Source organism: Phodopus roborovskii, unplaced genomic scaffold (genome assembly GCF_943737965.1).
Source record: "Phodopus roborovskii unplaced genomic scaffold, PHOROB, whole genome shotgun sequence".
Classification (NCBI taxonomy): domain Eukaryota; kingdom Metazoa; phylum Chordata; class Mammalia; order Rodentia; family Cricetidae; genus Phodopus; species Phodopus roborovskii.
Genome location: NW_026126213.1, coordinates 30,667 through 52,271, shown reverse-complemented (window position 1 = coordinate 52,271; position 21,605 = coordinate 30,667). Strand labels below are relative to the sequence as shown.

At 40.6% G+C, this 21,605-nt stretch overlaps 1 protein-coding gene and 2 pseudogenes across 1 annotated transcript; 1 reads left to right on the top strand and 2 right to left on the bottom strand.

The window, feature by feature from the left end:
- Positions 1–651: 651 nt before the first annotated feature.
- Positions 652–1,806, top strand: LOC127218612 (protein SET-like). The gene is given in 3 exon segments (XM_051179617.1): positions 652–670; positions 916–1,478; positions 1,480–1,806. Coding segments are annotated over 3 exon segments (909 nt in total).
- A 7,050-nt stretch (positions 1,807–8,856) lies between these two features.
- LOC127218617 (endoplasmic reticulum-Golgi intermediate compartment protein 2-like) lies at positions 8,857–14,013 on the bottom strand (annotated as a pseudogene).
- A 6,033-nt stretch (positions 14,014–20,046) lies between these two features.
- Positions 20,047–21,050, bottom strand: LOC127218618 (mitochondrial fission regulator 1-like; annotated as a pseudogene).
- Positions 21,051–21,605: the final 555 nt, after the last annotated feature.

The following is a 21,605-nucleotide window of genomic DNA, read 5'->3' as shown; positions in this document are numbered from 1 at the left end:
CACAAAGAACCTTCTAGAATCTCTGGGTGTGTCCTTTATGTGGCAACAGGGCATACTTTTTCTGAGTTCTGTCTCAGTTTAAGGACTTCTGGGACAAGGGCTTGAGGGGGCTAAACAGTTAAACTGTCTGTTCTTCCAGAGCACCACAGTTCAATACCCAATGCCCACATGATGGCTCATTTCCATCTTAATTCATCTCAGGGGGTCCAACAACAACTTCTACTGGCACCAGGCATGCAAGTAGTACACAGTATACAAGCAAACCAAATGCCTGTGATGCTTGGGTCTCTTTTGTCCTTGGTACATGGTGTCTCTCTGGTGACCCACTCTCTGTCTTCTGCTTCCTAGATCTCCCCAGTGGCTTTTGTAAGCTCCACTCTGATTGGCTGGAGGAATGAAAGAGGTAATAGAATGGCCTCAGTTTAAGGATCTTTGGTAGATAAGCGGTAAGGAAGCCCTAGTGGGATATTTCTTGGTACTGGGCAGTTGCCCAGTACAAGAAGGTGACATGCCTGTACAACTGTCCTCAGGGCAGTCAACCCTTGCTTAGGTCTAATCTATTTTAGGTTGGCATCCTGGGAGAGATTTTTTTTTTTTGATGGGTTCTCCATTCCTTATGTGGCTGCTGTAAAGGATCTGACTGTTCCTAGGATGGACCACTTCCCACCTGGTGACTTGTGGTAGCATCTGTCCCAGTGCCCTAGGCTCATCTGGCTCTCACCCTCTTTGGTCAGAGCTGGGGGGATGAGGAATTTTTGGAGACTGAGGGGTTGTGCAGCTGGCTTGGCTCCTTGGCAAGGGTTGGGCAAGGTTGTAAGGGAAAAAAGGTCAGCCCTTAGGAGGCACAGTACTTCAGACGCTCAGTTTCTGATGTTGATATTTTCATTTTAAAAATAAACTTATTACACCGAGAAGCTAGTCAGAGCACGAGACACGTCAAGGAGTCCAGCCGCACCCCCCCTTCCCTCCCCGCCACCGCCGCCTCCGCCACAGCCACTGCCACCAGACAGAGCCTCTGCCGCCGCCTTCCCGCCTTCAGCGAGAGCCTGGGCTGGGGCCGCGGCAACGCGCCCGGGCCTGCCTCAGTGTCAGGCCCCGTGGGCAGCGCCAGTCAGTCAGGGGGAGGGCGAGCAAGAGAGCGCCGGGAGGGGGAGGAGGAGGCGGGGGCAAGCGCGTGTGCTGTGAGGGGAACGTGTGGTGTGAGGGGAAGCCGCTGGCCGCCTCCTTGGCGATGGCTTCGCTCCCCCTCCCCGCTCTCCTCCCGGACCGAGGAGGGAACCACGTTGGCGCTGACCGCCAAAACCTGTAAAATGGAGCTCAACTCCTATGACGACGGGGCTGGCGAAACCTCATTAAAAGAACAGCAAGAAGCAATGGAACACATTGACGAAGAACAAAATGAAATAGACAGATTTAATGAACAAGCCAACGAGGGGATTTTGAAAGTAGAACGAAAATATAACAAAGTCCACCAGCCATTTTCTTCAGAAGAGGTCAGAATTGATCGCCAAAATCCCAAATTTTGGGGTAACAACATTTGTCAACCATTCACAAGTGTCTGCACTGCTTGGGGAGGAAGACATAGAGGCTCTGCATTATTTGACCAGAGTTGAAGTGACAGAATTTAAAGACATTAAATCAGGTTACAAAATAGATTTTTATTTTGATGAAAATCCTCACTTTGAAAATAAAATTCTCTCCAAAGAATTCCATCTGAATGAGAGTGGTGACCCATTGTCAAAGTCCACTGAAATCAACTGGTTCTCAACTTATGTGGAGGAAAATATCTTGAGCAAAATACAATGAGAAAAGAATCTCCACTCTTTTATTCTAAATTCATTTTTTAATCCTTGTTTCAAATTATGGATTCAACACCACTAACGTGCTCTGTGGGGAAAAAAGAAAACCCCTCTGGCTCCTTGAGCTCTGCTGGAGGCTGGGGGGGGGGCGGGGGTGCTAGGCACCTGTGTAGTAGTGCATAGAATTCTAGCTTTTTTCCTTTCTCTGTATGTTGGGCTCAGAGATTACACTGTGTCTCTATGTGAACACAGACAGCATTTACCAACACATATCTGTCTACTTTCTCTAGTTTAATAAAAAGAAAAAAAAAGGCGGATATAGAAAGTCAGCAAGGGTGGGTTTGAGGTGTCTGGGGGGTTAAGTGGGCATTGTGACACCATGGCTTCTCCTTTGGTATGTTTAATTGTGATGTTTAACAGACATCCTTGCAGTTTAAGGTGACACTTTTAAAATAAAATTCTCTCCTAATGATGACTTGAGCCCTGCCACTCAATGGGGGAATCAGCAGAACCTGTAGGGTTTTATTTGGAATTGACATTCTCTGTTGTAACTTTATTTTTAAGTTTTTGGTTTTCACTGGGAGGAAAAATATGCTCATTTTTAAATGTTGAAGATACAAGTTGCTTTGTTACAATAAAACCAATGTGTACACAAAGGACTAGATGCTTTTCTGTCAGGGCAGATGCTCAATGTGACCTTCCAAGTTTGACTTGCATAATGACATGTCAAACTCTGTCTCCCTAACTTGGTATTTTTTTTTTTTTTTTTTTTTTGATACGCACTTTGCAGGATGACCTCAGGGCTAAGACTGAGTTAAAGGGATATGAACCATGTCTTAATGTTCATAACTGGGTGATGGGGTATAGTTTGCTGCCATGGACTTGGACTCTTGATTTTTGTCTCAATTTGGCATTTTTTAAATGGGCCTTTAGTTACCTGGATATTATGTCAGTACCTCCTCTTACCATGTCACAGACCTGTTACTCTATGACATTTGTATGAAAGACAGCTGCTGACATGTCTACATTGGCAGTGTGAACTGGTCAAGAAAGTGGGCTGTCAAAGTATGCAGTCCATGGGGTGGTCAGGAGTGCTCTATCACAGGTATGAGAGCAGAAGCTCTCAGATGTGACCGTGAATCTGTGATGGGAGATGTCATTCTGTAAATATGTTTCTCTTATTGGTTAATGAATAAAGAACTGTTGGCCAATAGGAAAGCAAGATAGGTGGGAATAGGAGACAAGGAGAATTCCAGAAGGAGTAGGGAGGAGTCAGCATGTAGAGACTTGAGAGAGCAGAGGTCCGGGCCTTCTCTCCAGTAAGATGAGACTACTTGGAAATACCTTAGATTAATAGAAATGGGTTAACATTTAAGACAGAGCTAGCCAATAAAAAAAAATGTTAGTAACAGGCCAACAACATTATATCTAATACAATGTCTCTGTGTTATATTTGGGGCTGGTGTGGCTTTGGGACCAGACCGGCAGGAAAACTGCTCATAACAAATCTGGGTGGATAAAGTGCTCTTATCTGCTCAACACCATTGTGCAGAGAGTAATGGTTTGGGAAGCTACCTGATGCATAAGCTTTTTAATGTAAAATAGAGTTAAAATTAAATGCCACTTTTTCAGATGTATAAAACTTTATAAATGGAACTACTGCAGTAAAATCTGTCTAGATGGACAGTGTGTAATTTCCGCACAAGACTCTGTTTAGTAAATACATAACTGTATACATCAGGAATCTTACTCCAATAAAGGAACATAAAGATTAAGAAAAACAAAGAAACAAACAAACAAAATCCTTACTTTTAAAAATACACTCTGGCCACACTTTCCTCTTCTCCTGCCAGCCTCTACCTCCAGTTCCCCAGGCCCCTGCCTCCCCATCCACTCCTCTTCTGTTTCTATTTAGGAAAAGGCAGGTCTCGCATAAGTATCAACAAAACATGGCATATTTGATGCTGAATTTTACCTTGTTTTGTAAACTGTGTCTCACATAAATATTATTTATCATAGATGTTGAATTTTGTCAAATGCCTTTTCTGCATCTACTTAGATATCATGTGACTTCTGTCTTTTAGCCTATGTGCTGAATAACATTTACTGATTTTACTAAAATACATTGAACCATCTCTCTATCTCTGTAATGAAGCCAGTTTGGTTGCCATAGGTGGTCTTCTTGATGTGATGTTGAATTCAGTTCGCATTTTCATCTGTGTTCATCAGGAAGACTAGTTAGCCATCAGCAATTTTCTTTTTTATTTTTGTGATATCTTCATCTGGTTTTGGAATCAGGGTAATACCAGCTTCATAAAAAAATGCTCTAGACTACAGGGGACATTTCTCATTTGAAATATCTTACATAGCCAAATCTGACCTTGAATTCACTCTGTAGTTGAAGATAACCTTGAACTTATTTTTTGTTTTGGTTTTCTGAGACAAGGTTTCTCTATATGATAGTTCTGGCTGTCCTGGAGCTCACTCTGTAGATCAAGCTGATCTCAGACTGCAGAAATTTGGTGGTGTTTGCCTTTAATCCCACCACCTCCCAAAACCTTTAACGTTTGATTCTCCTGTTCTTATCTCCAAAGTGCAGGTATCACAATGCTTGATTTTATGTGGTGCTAAGGAATGTACCGTGGGCTTCATGAGTGTTAAGCCTGATTTATATTTGTTAGTTTGTCTTAACATTCTAGATATTAAATCTAGGACCTTGCACATAATCCATGTGCATATATTCTCTACCACTGAGTTATATCCTCAGCCCCTAGTTTTTAATCAAGGACAGAAATCACACAATCATCTCAATTGATGCAGAAAAGTATTTTGAAAAAAATCCAATATCCCTTCATGATAAAAGTCCTGAGGAAACTAAGAGTAGGAGGAACATATCTCTGCATAATAAAAGCTATACCAGCAACCCTATCATCAACATTATACTAATGGGAAAAAAAAACTAAAAGTGTTTTTATTAAAATCAGGAATAAGGTGTGGGCACTTTCTTCAATATATATCTTGAATATATCTTATTTACTATAAGTCTTAGCTAAAGCAGCAAGAGAAGGAAATAAAAGGGATACAGATAGGAAAGGAAGAAGTCACATTATCATTATGTGCAATGATATGATTTTATACATATACATAATAGATTATATCAGAAAACTCGTAGATTTGACAAGTACTTGCAGCAAAATGGCAGGATACAAAATTAACACACAAAAACCACTATATATACAAATAACAAACATGTTGAGAATTAAATCAAGAAAAAACCCCATTTTCAGTTGTCTTAAAAATATCTTAGTGGCCAAACAAATTGTTCAATGGGTAGGAACACTTGATAAATAAGAAAAGGACCTAAGGTTGAATCCTCAGAACCTATACTTTAAAAAAAATGTGAGGCATGGCTGTGCATGTGTCCATAACCTTAGCATTGTTAGGGACAGAGACAGGAGGATCACTGAGACTTGCTGGTTGCCAGCCTAGTTGCAGGCAACCAATTTGCAACCCAGTCTCAAAGGAATGGATGGACAGTAATGGAATCACAAAAGATTCTAGATAGTCAAAGCAATCTGAACATAAAAAAACAATGCCGTAGATATCATGAAAACTGATTTCAACTTATACCATATAGTGAGTGATACGAACAAAAGAAGCACGCTAATGGCACAAAAAGAGACATGAAGAGAAATGAAATAGAATGGAGGTCCATGATATAACCCATGTAAATATAGCCAACTGATCATAAAGATGTAAAACAATGCATTGGAGAAAGGCCAGTTTCCTCATCAAATGATGCTGGAAGATGTGGCTATCCATATAAAGAAGAATGAAGCTAGATCCCTGTCTGTTAGCCTGTACAAAAGTCAACGCCAAGTGGCTCAGAGTTAATAATATAATACTTGAAACTCTGAAACTGTCACGAGAAAAATAAAACACTTCAAGCATAAGCAATGATTCCTGAGCAGGACTCTACTTGCTCAGGAAATAAGCCTAACTACTGACAAATGGGATTCGTAAAATGAAGAAAACTTTCTGCAAAGGAAACAACTAAGTGAAAAGGCAGCCTGAAGAATGAGAGGAAGTCTTTGCCAGCTGCACGGCTGACAGAGGCTTAATACACACAAAGAATTGGGGGGGAAAAACGCTACAGAAATCAAACAACTCAGTCGATTAAATAAACAGATACTTCTCTCGAATGATAAAGTACAAATGGCCATTAAATACATGAAAAAAGAAACATTCAATCTCACTAGCTGTGATGGTTAATATTGATTGTCAATTTGGCAGGATCTAAAATCACCACCCTGGACACAACTGTGAAGGATTACCTAGATTCGGTTAATTAAAACCCAATGCCTGGGAGGCATCATTTTGTGGACAGAGTCCTGGTTGCACAAAAAGGAGAAAGACAGATGGGCATCAGCCCTGTCTCTCTATTTCCTGATTGGGACGCAGTGTGACTAGCTGCCTCACACTCCTGCTGTCATGTCTTCCTCAACCGAAATCTTTCATTTGTGAGCCACAATAAATCCTTCCTCCCTTAAATTTTTTTCCCTGATAGTTTGTCACAGCAACAAGAAAAGAAATGGAGACATTCGTCATTCAGGAAATTCAAATTACTTCGAGATTCCATCTAATTGTAATCACAATGGCAGCCTTTAAGAAAACAGGTGACAGCCCTTTTGGTGGCAGGTTTCTTTAATACTGTCACTCAGTGAGTTCAAGACCAGCCTGGTCTACAGAGTGAGTTCTAGGACAGCCAGGACTGCACAAAGAAACCATGTCTCGAAAAAGCAAAAAGAAAGAAACACTTACATGGAAGTTCCAGAAGTGCTTATGCAACTGCTTCACCTTTACACTTTCCTGCTTGTCCTGTCATAGGAACTGAGAGTACTTTGATTGTTCTTTTGTTTTAATGATAAGATAAAGCTGGAGAAGGGAGCGTGTCCCGCCTGGGGGTTCCAAGGTAAGAGACCACATAGGAGAGCATAGCAGATTCCATAACAGGTGAGGGTGACCGAGGCGGAGGGAATAATACGCCAGGCAGACAGAGATTGAGTGAAAAGTTTATTTAGAAAGGGGAGCGAGGGGGAAGGGAAAAGAGACATAGAGGCACGGGAACAGAAGAAAAGGGGAATGAGAGAGAGAGAGAGAGAGAGAGAGAGAGAGAGAGAGAGAGAGGGAGGGAGGGAGGGAGGGAGGGAGGGAGGGAGGGAGGGACAGAGGGACAGGGAGGGAGAGGAACAGGGAGAGGGGAGGGGAGGGGAGGGGGAGAGAGAGCCAGAAAGAGAGCAAAGAGCAAGAGAGCATAAGTGGGCAGGGGGTCTGACTTTTAAAGGGGTCCTTTACACCTGCCTGCAGACTAGTAGTCATGGAATCCTGGGCTGACCAGAGTACTGCCTGAGTGCATTCTGCCAGGTGAGAGGGACAGGCCAACATAATGCCTGAATCCTTACGCTTTCGATCACTTATGCAATCTGCTTGCTTTGCTTACTTTTTTTTTTTTTTCCTCCAAGATAAGGTTTCTCGGTGTGTTGCTCTAGCTGCCCTTGAACTCACAGAAATCCACCTGCATCTGCCTCCCAAGTGCTTAGACTAAAGGCACGCGCCACCATCACCCATTTACCATCTGTTTTCTTAGTGTTCTCCGGATAAATGGACTGAGTTTAGCAGACTTAGTAGAAATCAAATTAAGTTTTTAACTCATCCCCCTTGTTTCAGAGAGAAGCTATATTGACTAGCAAGTATGTGTCTTTTAGTTTTTATTGCATTTAATCAATAAATCAATCATCCTATCAATCAATTATTTCTCTCCTACTATGTGGGTTCTGGGAATCAAACTCAGGTCATCAGGCTTGGTAGCAGTCACCTTTACTGTCCGAACCATGTTACCAGTCCATGTGAATGTTTTTGAAAGGAGAAAGCTGGGTTTCTATTTGCTGCTGAACTTTTGAGCTGTGGATATTGTCCAGATATGTCTTTGTTTATTCAGGGGAAGCATATAATTTTTTTGAAGGAGAATTGTTCTCCCCTCGGGGATTTAATCGATTAATGAAGAGAGTATTGCTTTAAGGTAGGTCAAATGTGTCTCAATATTTAGCTATATCTTCTGTAATGTCAAAGGGCTATATATGTTTAACATTTGTTGATCAGAAAAGCAAACAATCTGGAGTATATGTAGAGACCTTTCCTTTGCTTTTGTGAATCTCTGCCTTCTCAGAAAGGCACATGATTTTTATGAAGTGGTACCAAATTGCTGTATTTTTAAGCCTATCTGCCACACACATCTTCTATGCTAGTCCCTGAAACTGCCTCCCTAAACATTGTCTGTGCAATTCCTATTATTTACACACTGCTATTTTCTGTTTGGGATGTCTTTCCCTCTTCACTTACTGAAAGCCCATGTATTCATTAATAATACTTAATATAGGAAAGTTACCTATCAATTGATTACTGAGTCAATAGAAACTGTTCTTATAAGATCCCACAGATCAAAATACCTGCCTTGGTTATTCTTTGATTTTTAAGAAAAGGTTTTGCACATTTTATTCTGACATCATTTTTTATTATTATTTTATATAACCAAGTCCATTTAAATGAAAACAAACATTTATAGACAATATTTGAGAATTTGGGCATTGTTCTTTCCAAACTACTTCCTGCTGGTAAGGGGCGCTGTCTGACATCATTTTTTAAAAAACAAAAATATGCATACATTTGCAGTTATCAATGCCCTTTTCTTTGCATTGGATTTCACTTCTGTCCTCCAGGCTCTGCTTTCCATACTGTCCATTTACTGTGAGAGTGTTCAACAGATACTTTGGCTGGGCTGGATCATCATTACCTGCATAATTTCTTCTAGGACTTTTGTAACAGACACAACATATTCAAGACTTCAGCCTGTTTTTTTTTCTTTCTTTTTAAAATAAGCATGTTTCCAGATTCTCATATTTTCTTTGAATATATTGTACAACATTTTATTATTTACATGGTATCATATCTCAGGCAAAGTTTTTTTGTCCACTCAAGAGGTGTTTATTTGTATTATTTTCTAAAAAGATAAGTGGTTGTCTGTGTGGCCATCATCAAAGAGGACAGAACAGATGAGCTTGCAAGATTCAAGTCTGAAATGACAACAAATTATTTCTACCATTATTGTCCTGCTGCATGTAACATGCCTATTGTTGAAAAGAATCTGCAAAGCCTGGCAAAAGCTGTCAAAAAGGCATGTGGTCCTTAGTGACTGTCACTATGAGAGAACTGAGATAGTATTTCATACATATTCCAGAGACTCCATCCATGGTTGCCTAGACCATGCTTGTTCCCTTTCTGTCACAGAGAATTGATGGATGTCTGCTGAAATCATTTGTTAATAGGTTTTGTTGGCACAACTGCAATGAAATGTTTCAACATCTGGTTGTGACCTATAACCAGTTTTTCAGATTCATCCAAAGGATTAATAATTTCTCCAAAAGAAAAAGATCATCTATTCTGTGAGAAATACTGTAAGAATCATGGTTAACAATCATTGCCCAATGTGCATGTCCTAGAGGAAGTGAGATTGCCTTGCCCACAGTTATATGAAAAACTCTGCTGCTTTATTGGTATACAGATGACCATGTGTAAATGGAAGTTTCTGTTCACTTAGCCCCATTGCTATTCAGTCCCAAATATAAACACAGAGGCTTATATTAATTATAAACTGTTTGGCTGATGACTCAGGCTTCTTACTGGCTAGTTCTCTCTTAATTATTAACTCATAACTATTAATCCATGTATTTCTACATGGCCATATCTTATGCCCAATGTCCTGTCTTCCCAGCAGTTGCATAGCATCCAACATGGAGCATGAACCTACAACCCTGAGATTAAAGAGTCTCATGCTCTACCAACTGAACACTTCCTGTTTGTCTGTACAGACCTCCAGACTTCTAAGGTTAGCTAGTGGCAAGTTCCATTCTCTGACCCTCAGACAGGCTTTATACAAGCAAGATATCACCACAACCATGGATTCTGCATGCATCTGGAGAGAGTGATGAATCATCTTTCCTTGGTGGGAGTGCTGCTGATGTGCTTTTAAAAGCACTTTTGAATATCACATATTAAAAGGAATGCTTTTCTGCAGCCTACTCTGAGTCAGCTATAACATGCTCTCTGCTGTGATGAAAGGTCAAATACTGCTGGTCCATAAACTAGACCATCTGTGGATGCAACCATTTTACTGACACTTCATGGTAACTAATCTCTATGTTGATTCTCAACTTGCTAGAAAAGTCCTTGTCTACTTCATATTTGTACTTCAATCATGTATTTTGAGACACTGAGAATCCCATTATTGTTAATAAAGCCACAGTGGCAAGTGCTAGTAGAGAAACTGTTATCTCTCTGACATCTCCATATAGCTGCCAGGAACCTTGGCAATGGCATTCAACTCTCACCAATCATATGTTTTTCCCCCAATTCAGTTATCTCATATTCAGGAATATCTCCCTCTTCCTAAAGATAGTCATGATTTATTGGGGGAGCACACACATGCAATGGCACACATTTAGAGGCTAGAGAATAATAATCTGCAGGAGTCAGTTATGTCCTTCTATCATGGAGGTCCTTGTACTGCTGTCCCAACCAGCCACTATGTTTCACAGAAGGCCAGATCATTATGATTGTTTATACCCATGGTTTTATTTTATGAAATTATACATTTATTTTTCAAAGGTGATTTTTTTATTTTTTGAAATTAAAATAACATCATTTTTCCTTTCCTTTCTTCTCTCCAATCCTTCCAATGTAACCCTTTTGATCTCTCTCAAATTCATGACCTCTTTTTCTTTAATTGTTGTGGGTTGTTTTGTTTTTTGTTTGTTTTTGTTTGTTTGTTTTTCGAGATAGGGTTTCCCTGTGGCTTTGGAGGCTTTCCTGGAGATAACTCTTGTAGACAAGGTTGCTCTCAAACTTACAGAGATCTACCTGCCTCTGCCTCCCAAGTACTGGATCACTGCCTGGCTTAATTGTTGTGTTTTACAACAGCACAAACATAGAAACTCAATCTTCTCAGTGTATATCATGTTACTTGTATGTATATGTATATGATTTTAGGACTAACCATTTGACATTGAATAACCAATTGTGGGGCTCTTCCTGGGAGAAGACAATCTCTCTTGCTTTCAGTATTTCTTAGTTGCCTCTAGTCTTTCTTGTTCAGGTCTTATTTAAGCAGTCATGTTGATGAGACTTCATGTGTGTAGCTTCTCTGGCATTTCTAGGAAATATAATCTCACAGCAAACTTCCTATTCCTCTGATTCTTACATTTTTTCTTTCCACTTCCCCTTTGCTATGATCGATAAGCCCTAGGCACAGGAATTGTGTTGTAGATAGATAAGTTGGGGCTGAGTATCACACAATCACTTGTTATTTGAATTTTGATTTGTTGTGTTTTTTGTAATGGCCTCCTGTTGCAAAGAAATGTTTCCTTGAGGAGGGGTGAGATCTATATGTATCTGTAGGTAAAAGGGCTAGTATTTATAATGTAGTTAAGGATTATGCTGGTTTAATAACATGGTGGTTGTAGGTTCTCTTTCAGGATCTATGACTTTACTAGCCCCAGACAATTGGTTTGGTTTCTAATAGTAGGCATGATTTCTATCTTGTTAAGAAGGTCTTAAGTCTAATTAGAGAACTATTGATTACCACAAAGGTATGTGCGCCACTATTGCACACTTAGGGTTAATGAGCCATGCTGGTCATTGTTATAGTTCATAGATACCATAGCTAGGTAGGACTACTGCTTGCTTTCCTCTCTTGGAATCTTGCATGGCACCTACTGATACACTGATACCATAAAAACTAGTCCTCTGGGATGAGGCTTTCAGGTCACATCCAGACATCCAGTTCTGATCTTCTAGGTCTTGTGTCTGAAGTAAGCGGTGACTTCAGTAATATGGGAGGCAATCAAGGGCAACAACAATAGCCTATAATGTTTGGGGAGTCTCGTGGACATCTGCTCTCATCTACAACTCAAAAAGAGGCTTTTTTGTGAAACTAGTTATTGAAATTTTCTCAGCTATTGTTACTAAAAGAAGCATTATTTTTGTTCTTTTGTACTCTGTTGCTTTCTTTTTTTTAATTTTTTTTTATTTATTTTACATAACCAAGTCCATTTAAATGAAAACAAACATTTATAGACAATATTTGGGAATTTGGATATTGTTCTTTCCAAACTACTTCCTGCTGGTAAGGGGCACTGTCATGGGGGATTCAAAGAAGATTCAGAAATCCTGGCTGTAGTCTGTCAGGCTGCTTTGTCCAGCTGTTTTGAATGTAGGATCACCTGGTACTCTGTTTCAGGTGGTCTGGCTTGATCAAAACACATTGGTCTGGAAGGAGTCCACATCTTTTCATTTTCTGTGGAAACAAAAATAGAAATCCTTTTCCCCAGTAACTTGTCCTTCAACTTAAATTTTGGAGTCAAAGCATTTTTTTTTAAATTTTATTATTTTACATGTCGATCCCTCCCTCCCTCCCTTCCTCCCTCTCTCCTTCCCTCCCTTTTACCCTCTCTGCCCTCTCACATGCACTCTAAACACCCTCCCCTTCCATCCCCTCACCCCAATTCCATATGTAGGGCAATGCCATCCAGTTGGGGTCATGTAGGTCTGACAGGTCATGTGAAGTAGGGACTAGGGCTTCTCTCCTGTCTCTAGGTTAAGGCAGTTATCCCTCCATGGGGGATGTGTTAGCAAGGTCCTTTTGTGCACCAGGGATACATCCTGGCTCCACTGTCTGAGGTCCCTTAGACTGCTCAGTCCTTCTGGCTGAGACCCATATTCAGGGGGCCTCAGTCAGTCCCATGCTGGCTTCCCAGTCTGGTGGCCTGTTAGCTCCTCCTTGTTGAGGTCAGCTGTCTCTATGTGTTTCTGCAGCCTGGTCTTGTCCTCTCCATCTGCATCTGGGTTCTAGTTCGACTCAGTGTTTATGTATGGGTGTTTGATCCTGTTTCCAACAGGCATTAGTTGAGGGCTCCATGGATAAGTTAGTTGTTGATCTCACTCTCTGGGAAGGGCATTTATGATAGCCTTTCCACAGAAGCTGAGATTGTTAGTTGGGAGCAGTCTTGTAGTTCTCTAGACCTTTCTTTGTGTTCAATTTTATCTTCAAACCAATATTGGCTCCCTCTTTTATGTTCTCTCTCTCTCTCTCTCTCTCTCTCTTTCCTGTCTTCTATTCCTAACCAGGCTCAATCTTCCTGGTCACACATGTTTTCCTTTCCTCCCCCTCGTTTTCTCCTACTTCTCTCTCCATTCGCTGCCCCTCCACTTCCCCTGAGCTCTGGGGGACTTGTCCCTTACCAGTTCTGTGAGGGACTTTATATGAATCTTTTAGAATACACCTTGTATCCTAGTTCCTCTGGTGGTGTGAATCATAGGCTGGTGATCCTTTGATCTAGGTCTAAAATCCATATATGAGTGAGTACATACTGTGTTCCTCTCAAAAAGAGGCTTTTCATGCCTGTTTTTTTTTGTGTGTGTTTTGGCTCTTAGGTGGGCATATAATATATGTATTATAGATATAATATACATATGTGTATATGTAGTAAACAATTAGGAGATCTGAAAGTATTCTATGTTAGTATATTGTATAAGGGAGGATACATTTAGACATATCTACTGGCATAGACTGAGTCACTTTAAGCCAAAAGAAGTATAGTTTTTGTAGCTCTCAAGTACTTTATGTTTTATCATAAGAACATCATTGATTTCCTTTGCTTGTTGAATGCAACATATTTATTTCCTTGCAATTCTGTAGGTGGTTATTAAAGGTGACTCATTCTATTTTAGCTGTTGTTGTTTTTCTTTTTCTCTTATGAGTCATCTTTCCCTTCAACCTAGGCACGCTTTAACATCCTTAGTAAATAGGCCTGTCTGCTCCTCAGAGACTTTGTTCATCTATTGTTGAAAATGAAAATAAACAAGTTGTATGGGATAATTTACTGATTAAGAAGTGAAGCAAAAATGTCTCATAATAGAATTCTATTTACATTGCCAAAGTAACTGTGCTTTGTATATAGTTATGTCTACAATTGCAATTAGTATCTTTTCAAAAACGGGCTCCAGATTAGAAGCTCCATTTTGCTATTTGCCAAATATTCATTGACTTTTTTTTTTTTTTACCATTCTTCTCTATTAGAGATAAAATAGACACATAATCCATGCTTTCAAGCAGTCACAGGCCTAATGAGAAAGACCATTATTTGCAATTAATTACAAATAAAGACAAATATTTGTAATTAATGCCAGAATGGCTGTAATAGAGGAGTATAAGATGCTGTGAAAGTAACAGGGATAAAGTAGCTAACTCTGACTATTGCCTAAGAATAGTAGTGGTAAGTGAGGTGACTGTGTGATTGGAGAAATGAAGGAGAGGATGGAGAAATGATGAAAGGTGGGGAATGCCTTGCCAAATGTATGATGTCTCTACTAAATGTCAGGCAGAGAAATTGGAAAAGGAAATTCCTGGTAGAGGAGAATTCATGTGAAAAGATGCAATCCCGTGGTTCATTGTCTAACTCAGTGGCTGCTTTGAGCTCATAGACTACACCATTTTCTTCCCCTTACTTGGCAAGGATTGTTGAACAATTGTTGAAGCCAGGGAGTGGTGACTCATGCCTTTAATCCCAGCACACAGGAGGCAGAGGCAGGCTGATATATGTGAGTTCGAGGCCAGCCTGGTCTATAGAATGAGTTCCAGGACAGCCAAGGCTGTTACACAGAAAAATCCTGCCTTGAAAAAAAAAGTTGGGACAGGCAGTGATTGTGTATGTCTGTAATCAAAGCACTTGGGTTGTTTAGGCAGAAGTATCTTGAGTTCAAGGCAAGCCTGGGCTATAAAATTAAACCTTAGGGAAAGAGAGGGGAAGGGGGGGGGGAAGGTAGGTAGTTAGGGAGAGAGAGAGATTATATTTAAGATTAAAGCTCAGAGCTAGAAACCAGGAGGTGGTGGTGCATGCTTTTAATGCCAACACTAGGGAGGCAGAGGCAGGTAAATCTCTGAGTTTGAGACCAGCTTGGTCTACAAAGTGAGTTCCAGGATAGCCAGGGCACACCAAGAAACACTGTCTTGAAAAACCAATACAATGAATAAAAAAGCCAAACTTCAAAGCTGGAAAGATGGCTCAGTGGTTAAGAGCACTTAACTACTCTTGCAGAGGACCAGGGTTCCATCCCTAGCTCTTACATTGGCTTTTAAACACCTGTACTCTACTCCCAGTGTGCTGTGGGAAAGCCAAACTGATAATACAGAGAGGAAAGAAGGGTGGAGTTAAGGGAGAGATAAAAGCCAGCTGCCAGAGGAACAAGATGTGCTAGAGAATAGGTAAAGAAATGAAACCACATGGCCAAATGTAGATTAGTAGAATGGGTTAATTTAAGTTGTAAGAGCTAGTTAGCAATAAGCCTGAACTATAGCCTGAACATTTTGTAATTAATATAAGCTTTTGTGTGATTATTTGGGGCCAGGCAGTCGGGACAGAGAAGCTTTGCCTCTGTTTCCACCAGGGCACCTAACAGACACTCTCTTCTGACCTCCATGGACACCAGGCATGCATGTAGTACTTATATGTACACACTAGCAAAACACTCATACAAATAAAATAAAAATAAATCATTAAAAAGAATAATGTTGCCAGTTGGGGAAATTCTCAGTGTGTCTCAAGTTTGAGGGATGAGTTAGGTTTCCCCAGCATCCACATAAATTCAAGGGTTAGTGTGGCAGCCCTCCTGGATTCCTGGTGGGAACAAGTTGACTAGATAAATTGGCTAGCTGAATTGGCTAGCAGTAGATTCATTAAGAGATCTTGCCTCAAAATATAAGGTGGAGAGCAACCGAGGAAGACACTGAACAACAACCTGTGGCCTCCACACTCACACACAACCATTCACTTATATGCATTGTTATGCATGCACACACACCACACCTGTATCCAAATAGGGTTATATATCTACAAACATAATCAATATAAGATAAAGAAAAGTTATATCACACCCCAAATTTCAAATCTTACCTCAGTCATTGAACAACTGATGTTTTTCTGTCTCTATAGTTTTGCATTATCTAGACTATTATAAATGGAACTTTGCACTACATAGCCTTTTACATTTAGCTTCTTTTACTTGTTATGATGCATTTTAAATTTACCTTCATTGTTTAAGTCAGAAGTGCATTCAAATTCATGCCTAATTAGCACTCTATTGTATCATAGATTATCCATTTACAATGTTGCTTCCATTTCAGTTATTACAAATAAAACAGCAATAAAAGTTATATGTGGCTTTTGCTGTGAATGTAAACTTTAAGTTATTTTGCATAACTAGGTAGGGGTGGGATTACTGGATCACAGAGTACATTTCTGTTTAATTTTATAAAATTTACATAAGAAATTTCCAAATGGTTTTCAGAAGACACTGCTTGCTATCTGTCTACTTACCAGTAATAATATATGAGAGTCAAACTTATTCCTTTTTCTCACCAGCACTTAATGTAGTTTTTAAAATTTTAGTCAACTGAATATATATATATATATATATATATTAGCTATATTAGCTAGATTTCATTTCTATCTGAAATCTCTGGGAAGAACATGCTTTCAAGTTCACTGTGACTTTTGCAGAATTCCTTTATGTATTCTTTTTCAAATGTGTAATTTGCAAATATTTTCTATTATTTGCTACTTTCATATACTTTCTCCCAGCTTTACTGTAGTGGTATTTACAAATAAAAACTGCATACCCGGAAAGTATATGATGTGATCTTTGTGATATATCCATACTTTGCAAAATGTCTGTTGCTTCATATGGTAATTATATTTGTATTTGGTGTAGTGAGAATGATCAAGATCTCTTTTCTTAGAAAATTTCAAATATATATTATGTTACTGTTAATTACAGTTACCGTGCTGCCCATAAAATATTCTGACCTTATTTATTTAACAACTGAAATTTTGTACCATTTGATCAACTCTTGCCAATTTCTTTCACAGCCCCATGCCATGGTATTCACACTTGTACTCTACATTGGACATTTTTAGATTCCATATGTGAGATGCTATATGTTCTGATTAGTTTTAACTGTCAACTTGATACAACCTAAAATCAACTGGGAAGAGAGTCTTTTTTAAAAATATGTTTATTGAGAGAGAGAACATAAAAGAGGGAGCCAATATTGGTTTGAAGATAAAATTGAACACAAAGAAAGGTCTAGAGAACTACAAGACTGCTCCCAACTAACAATCTCAGCTTCCGTGGAAAGGCTATCATAAATGCCCTTCCCGGAGAGTGAGATCAACAACTAACTTATCCATGGAGCCCTCAACTAATGCCTGTTGGAAACAGGAGCAAACACCCATACATAAACACTGAGTCGAACTAGAACCCAGATGCAGATGGAGAGGACAAGACCAGGCTGCAGAAACACATAGAGACAGCTGACCTCAACAAGGAGGAGCTAACAGGCCACCAGACTGGGAAGCCAGCATGGGACTGACTCAGGCCCCCCTGAATATGGGTCTCAGCCAGAAGGACTGAGCAGTCTAAGGGACCTCAGACAGTGGAGCCAGGATGTATCCCTGGTGCACAAAAGGACCTTGCTAACACATCCCCCCATGGAGGGATAACTGCCTTAACCTAGAGACAGGAGAGAAGCCCTAGTCCCTACTTCACATGACCTGTCAAACCTACATGACCCCAACTGGATGGCATTGCCCTACATATGGAATTGGGGTGGGGGGATGGAAGGGGAGGGTGTTTAGAGTGCATGTGAGAGGGCAGAGAGGGTAAAAGGGAGGGAAGGAGAGAGGGAGGAAGGGAAGAAGGGAGGAAGGTTGGGAGGGAGGGAGGGAGGGAGGGAGAGGGAACTGGGATCGACATGTAAAATAATAAATTAAATAAAAAAAATGCTTTGACTCCAAAATTTAAGTTGAAGGACAAGTTACTGGGGAAAACGATTTCTATTTTTGTTTCCACAGAAAATGAAAAGATGTGGATTCCTTCCAGACCAATGTGGTTTGATCAAGCCAGACCACCTGAAACAGAGTACCAGGTGATCCTACATTCAAAACAGCTGGACAAAGCAGCCTGACAGACTACAGCCAGGATTTCTGAATCTTCTTTGAATCCCCCATGACAGTGCCCCTTACCAGCAGGAAGTAGTTTGGAAAGAACAACATCCAAATTCCCAAATATTGTCTATAAATGTTTGTTTTCATTTAAATGGACTTGGTTATATAAAATTAAAAAAATATTTTTATTGATAATTTGGGAATTTTATGTAATGCACCCCAATTAGCCTCACCTTCTATTCCTTCCAGGTCCAGTCACCATCCTTCTGGCCTCCTCTCCAAAAAAAGATTTTTAAAAAGATCAATTTGTGTTGTCCATATAGTCACTGGAGCATGACCAAACTCCCAGTGGCAAGCCCCTTAAAAAAAAGTGAGTCTCCAGGTGTTGGTGGTGCAGGCCTTTAGTCCCAGCACTGGGGAGGCAGAGGTAGGCAGATCTCTGAGTTTGAGGCCAGCCTCATGTACAGAGCTGGTTTTTCTAGGACAGGCTCTAAAGCAATACAGAGACACTCTGTCTCGAAAAACAAACAAAAACAAAAAAAACAAAACAAGAAGAAGAAGAAGAAGAAGAAGAAGAAGAAGAAGAAGAAGAAGAAGAAGAAGAAGAAGAAGAAGAAGAAGAAAAGAAAAGTGAGTCATCCCCACATCCCTGCCAGTAGCCATCTATCATGGAGAGCTACACTTCAGCATCATTCTCAAAAATTTTAAGAGTTCTCTTCGATGGTTTCCTGTCTAGGTTGTTACTTTTTTTCTGGTAGGTGGGGAGAGAGGTTGTTCCAGAAGCCTTCTATGCCCCTCTTTCTCAACTGTGAGTCTGCAGTCATCAATGTCACTGCAAAAGAAGCTTCACTGTCCTTTACAGTTAGTGGCAGCACAGATCATGGATTTACACATAGTATCTGGCAACAGCACAGGACACAGACATCAACATGGTCTCCAGCACCATCATGTACCATGACCCTCAGCATGATTTCCTGTGACAGTATAGACTACAAACATCAGCCCCTGGCTTCATCAGGACCACAGATTCCAACACGGCCTTTAGTAACAGAAGTACAGATTACAGACATTCATATGGCCCTGGGTGGAACCATGGCTCATGGTCCTACATGGTTTCAGGATTTGTTTATTTATGTATTTTATTTTGAAAGTAATTTAATTCAATAATGTGATTTGTTACTGCTTGAGAAGTAAATTTGCTTCCCAATAATTGGGTGATAGTAAGGTTTAAACACCTTCCTAGCCCTCATGTCCCTCTAACAGAAAGCAACGCAGAAACTCAGCAGTAAACATCTTCTGCTGCTTATGTAAACTCAGCTCCAGGAAAAAAAAAAAAAAGAAAAGAAAATGTGAGAACACATGTAAGTCCTATTTGAGGCATTCCCTGTATTCTAGTAACAGGGTAAACCAGCTGTTCCATCCTTGACCAGCAAACTCAAGCTAAAGATGAAGATAACAGTGTCCTCATTGAGTTTTTACATAGTTTTATATCCAAATGTGTGCAGATAAAACATTTGCACAGATATTAGTGTTAAGAACTGAAAATGCACAGCAGCAACATCCACAAACAGCCTGTCTGTATTCTGAAGCCGTACAGACAATTTCAAGGCTGGAAGATGAACCCTGGCACCCTACTAAAAACATGCCATTAACACATGTATGTTAAAGAGAGCTCCAGAACTGACCGTCTCATAAGAGCCAAACCATCACTGGTGCTGTCACTACTTGTTGTAGCGCCCGAGCTATGATCTGTTTTACAAATCTGGTGAAGGCAAGAGATTGAAATAAGGAGACAAGACAGCAGGTCATTCGTTCAATGGCAATGTCGGAATCTGAATGTGATTTATTGAAGGGATGGAACGGGCTTAAATACTGACTTATAGCACAGTGGAAAATAACAGGATTTTTAGGTTTAGCTTCTCCCCACGAGGTGTGTGTTATCACCAGGTGTGTGCTATCAAAAATAGGAAGAGTACCAATAACAGCTTTGGGGCAAAGAGTTCTGGCCAACAGCTTCAGGCTTGCTCAAGGTACCTCAGGGGTCCATGCAGGGCCCTACAACTTGTCACTCCTCTAATTAGGCTAAGACAACCAATGACCACTACAGTCAGAGATTTACTAAATACTGGTGATCTCTACTACCAAACTCAGCTGTGTAAGTCCACAGTGAACCAGGAGTCTTTCTGAACCCATTGTCCATTAGGAGTCTGGAACATTCTCAATTAAAAGCCTTCATTTTCCTTGTAGACTTAAATATATGTGGGCCAAACAGGGCAGGCTCTGAAGTGGCCTCTGACTCTGACTTTGGAATTCCTCTTTCCTCTTCTCCTTGGCTATTGTGTCGATGCTGATAAGCAAACTTCTCTTTCAGTGCTCCTGCTATGAGGGCAACAGATTTGCAGTATCCACTGGTCTAGGCTTTATTACCTCTTGACTGACCACAGCTTCACACTACTTGTCTTTAAGGATCTCTAGCATATTTGGCATGTCAGGCAGCTTTGGGTGGCTCTTTCCAGCATTGAGTCCTTGCTGTCTTCCCTCTTTAATCAGGCCAAAGGCAGACATATTTGGTGGAGCACCGGGGAAAGGGAAGGAGGGGGCGGGAGAGGAGGAGGTGGTCCACAGTGGCAGAATCTAAGTGACCTGCGCCAGACTCTGTTGTTCCTGTAGGGTCACAATTTTGGCAATCTGAGCTCTAAGGGCAGCAAGCTCATTCTGGAGTGCAGAGATCTTTTCCAAGGCCTTCCCACTGGCCAGCGTTGTCTTTGGGGGAGGCTCGTCTTGAGACAAGTTTGGTAAGGAAACATGTCTGCTTGGGGGCTTCTCAAAGCAAGGAAGGTCGTCATCATGGGGTGACTTAGACCTGACCTCTGCCCTGAGTCTTGTGGAACACTCTCCTTCTGCAGCTACCCATCCAACATCAGCAAAAGATGCAACCACATTCTCTCCTGGAGGGGTGGAGCTCCATTCTGTTGAACAGTTGGTAAGCTGAAATTGAACTCTTGAATACTGATTCAAAAGTAAGTTGGCACCAATTTTCCTTATGATACTTCAAGATGAACCAAAGTACAGACTGCATGCTGACTCCAATTTGCTCAATCACCATCCTCATCAGGCATATAATCCAGCCCAGCATTTAGGTGTCTTTGTCGTCCCTGGCTGCAGTTCAAGTGCTTCAGGCATCCATAGCAGCACATGGTCCATAGAGCTCACTCTGCTGTGCCGCAGCCAGCACCTTCCCCAGCTACTCCCAGGATTTGTTTTTTATTTTGTTTTTATTTTGAGACAGTGTTTCTATGAATAGCCCTGGATATCCTGGAACTATGTACACTACGCTAGTCTCAAATTCACAGTGATCTGTCTGCCTTTGTCTCTACAGTGCTGGGTATTCACTTAGCATAATGTCTTTTAGATTTACTCATGTTTTTGTACAATTCAGATGTCTTTGTTTTAAAATTTATATTATTTATTTTGAACATCTTTTTATTCAGCTATATATTTTTCCTCACTCCCCTACTCTCCTCTCCTCTCCCTTTTGAACCTTCCCTCCATCCCCCACCCCGGCCCTCCACTATCCCAATTTACTCAGGAGATCTTGTCTTTTTCCCCTTCCTAGATGGATCCATGTATGTCTCTCTTAGGGTCCTCTTCGTTATACCTAGGTTCTCTGGAGTTGTGGCCTGTAGGCAGC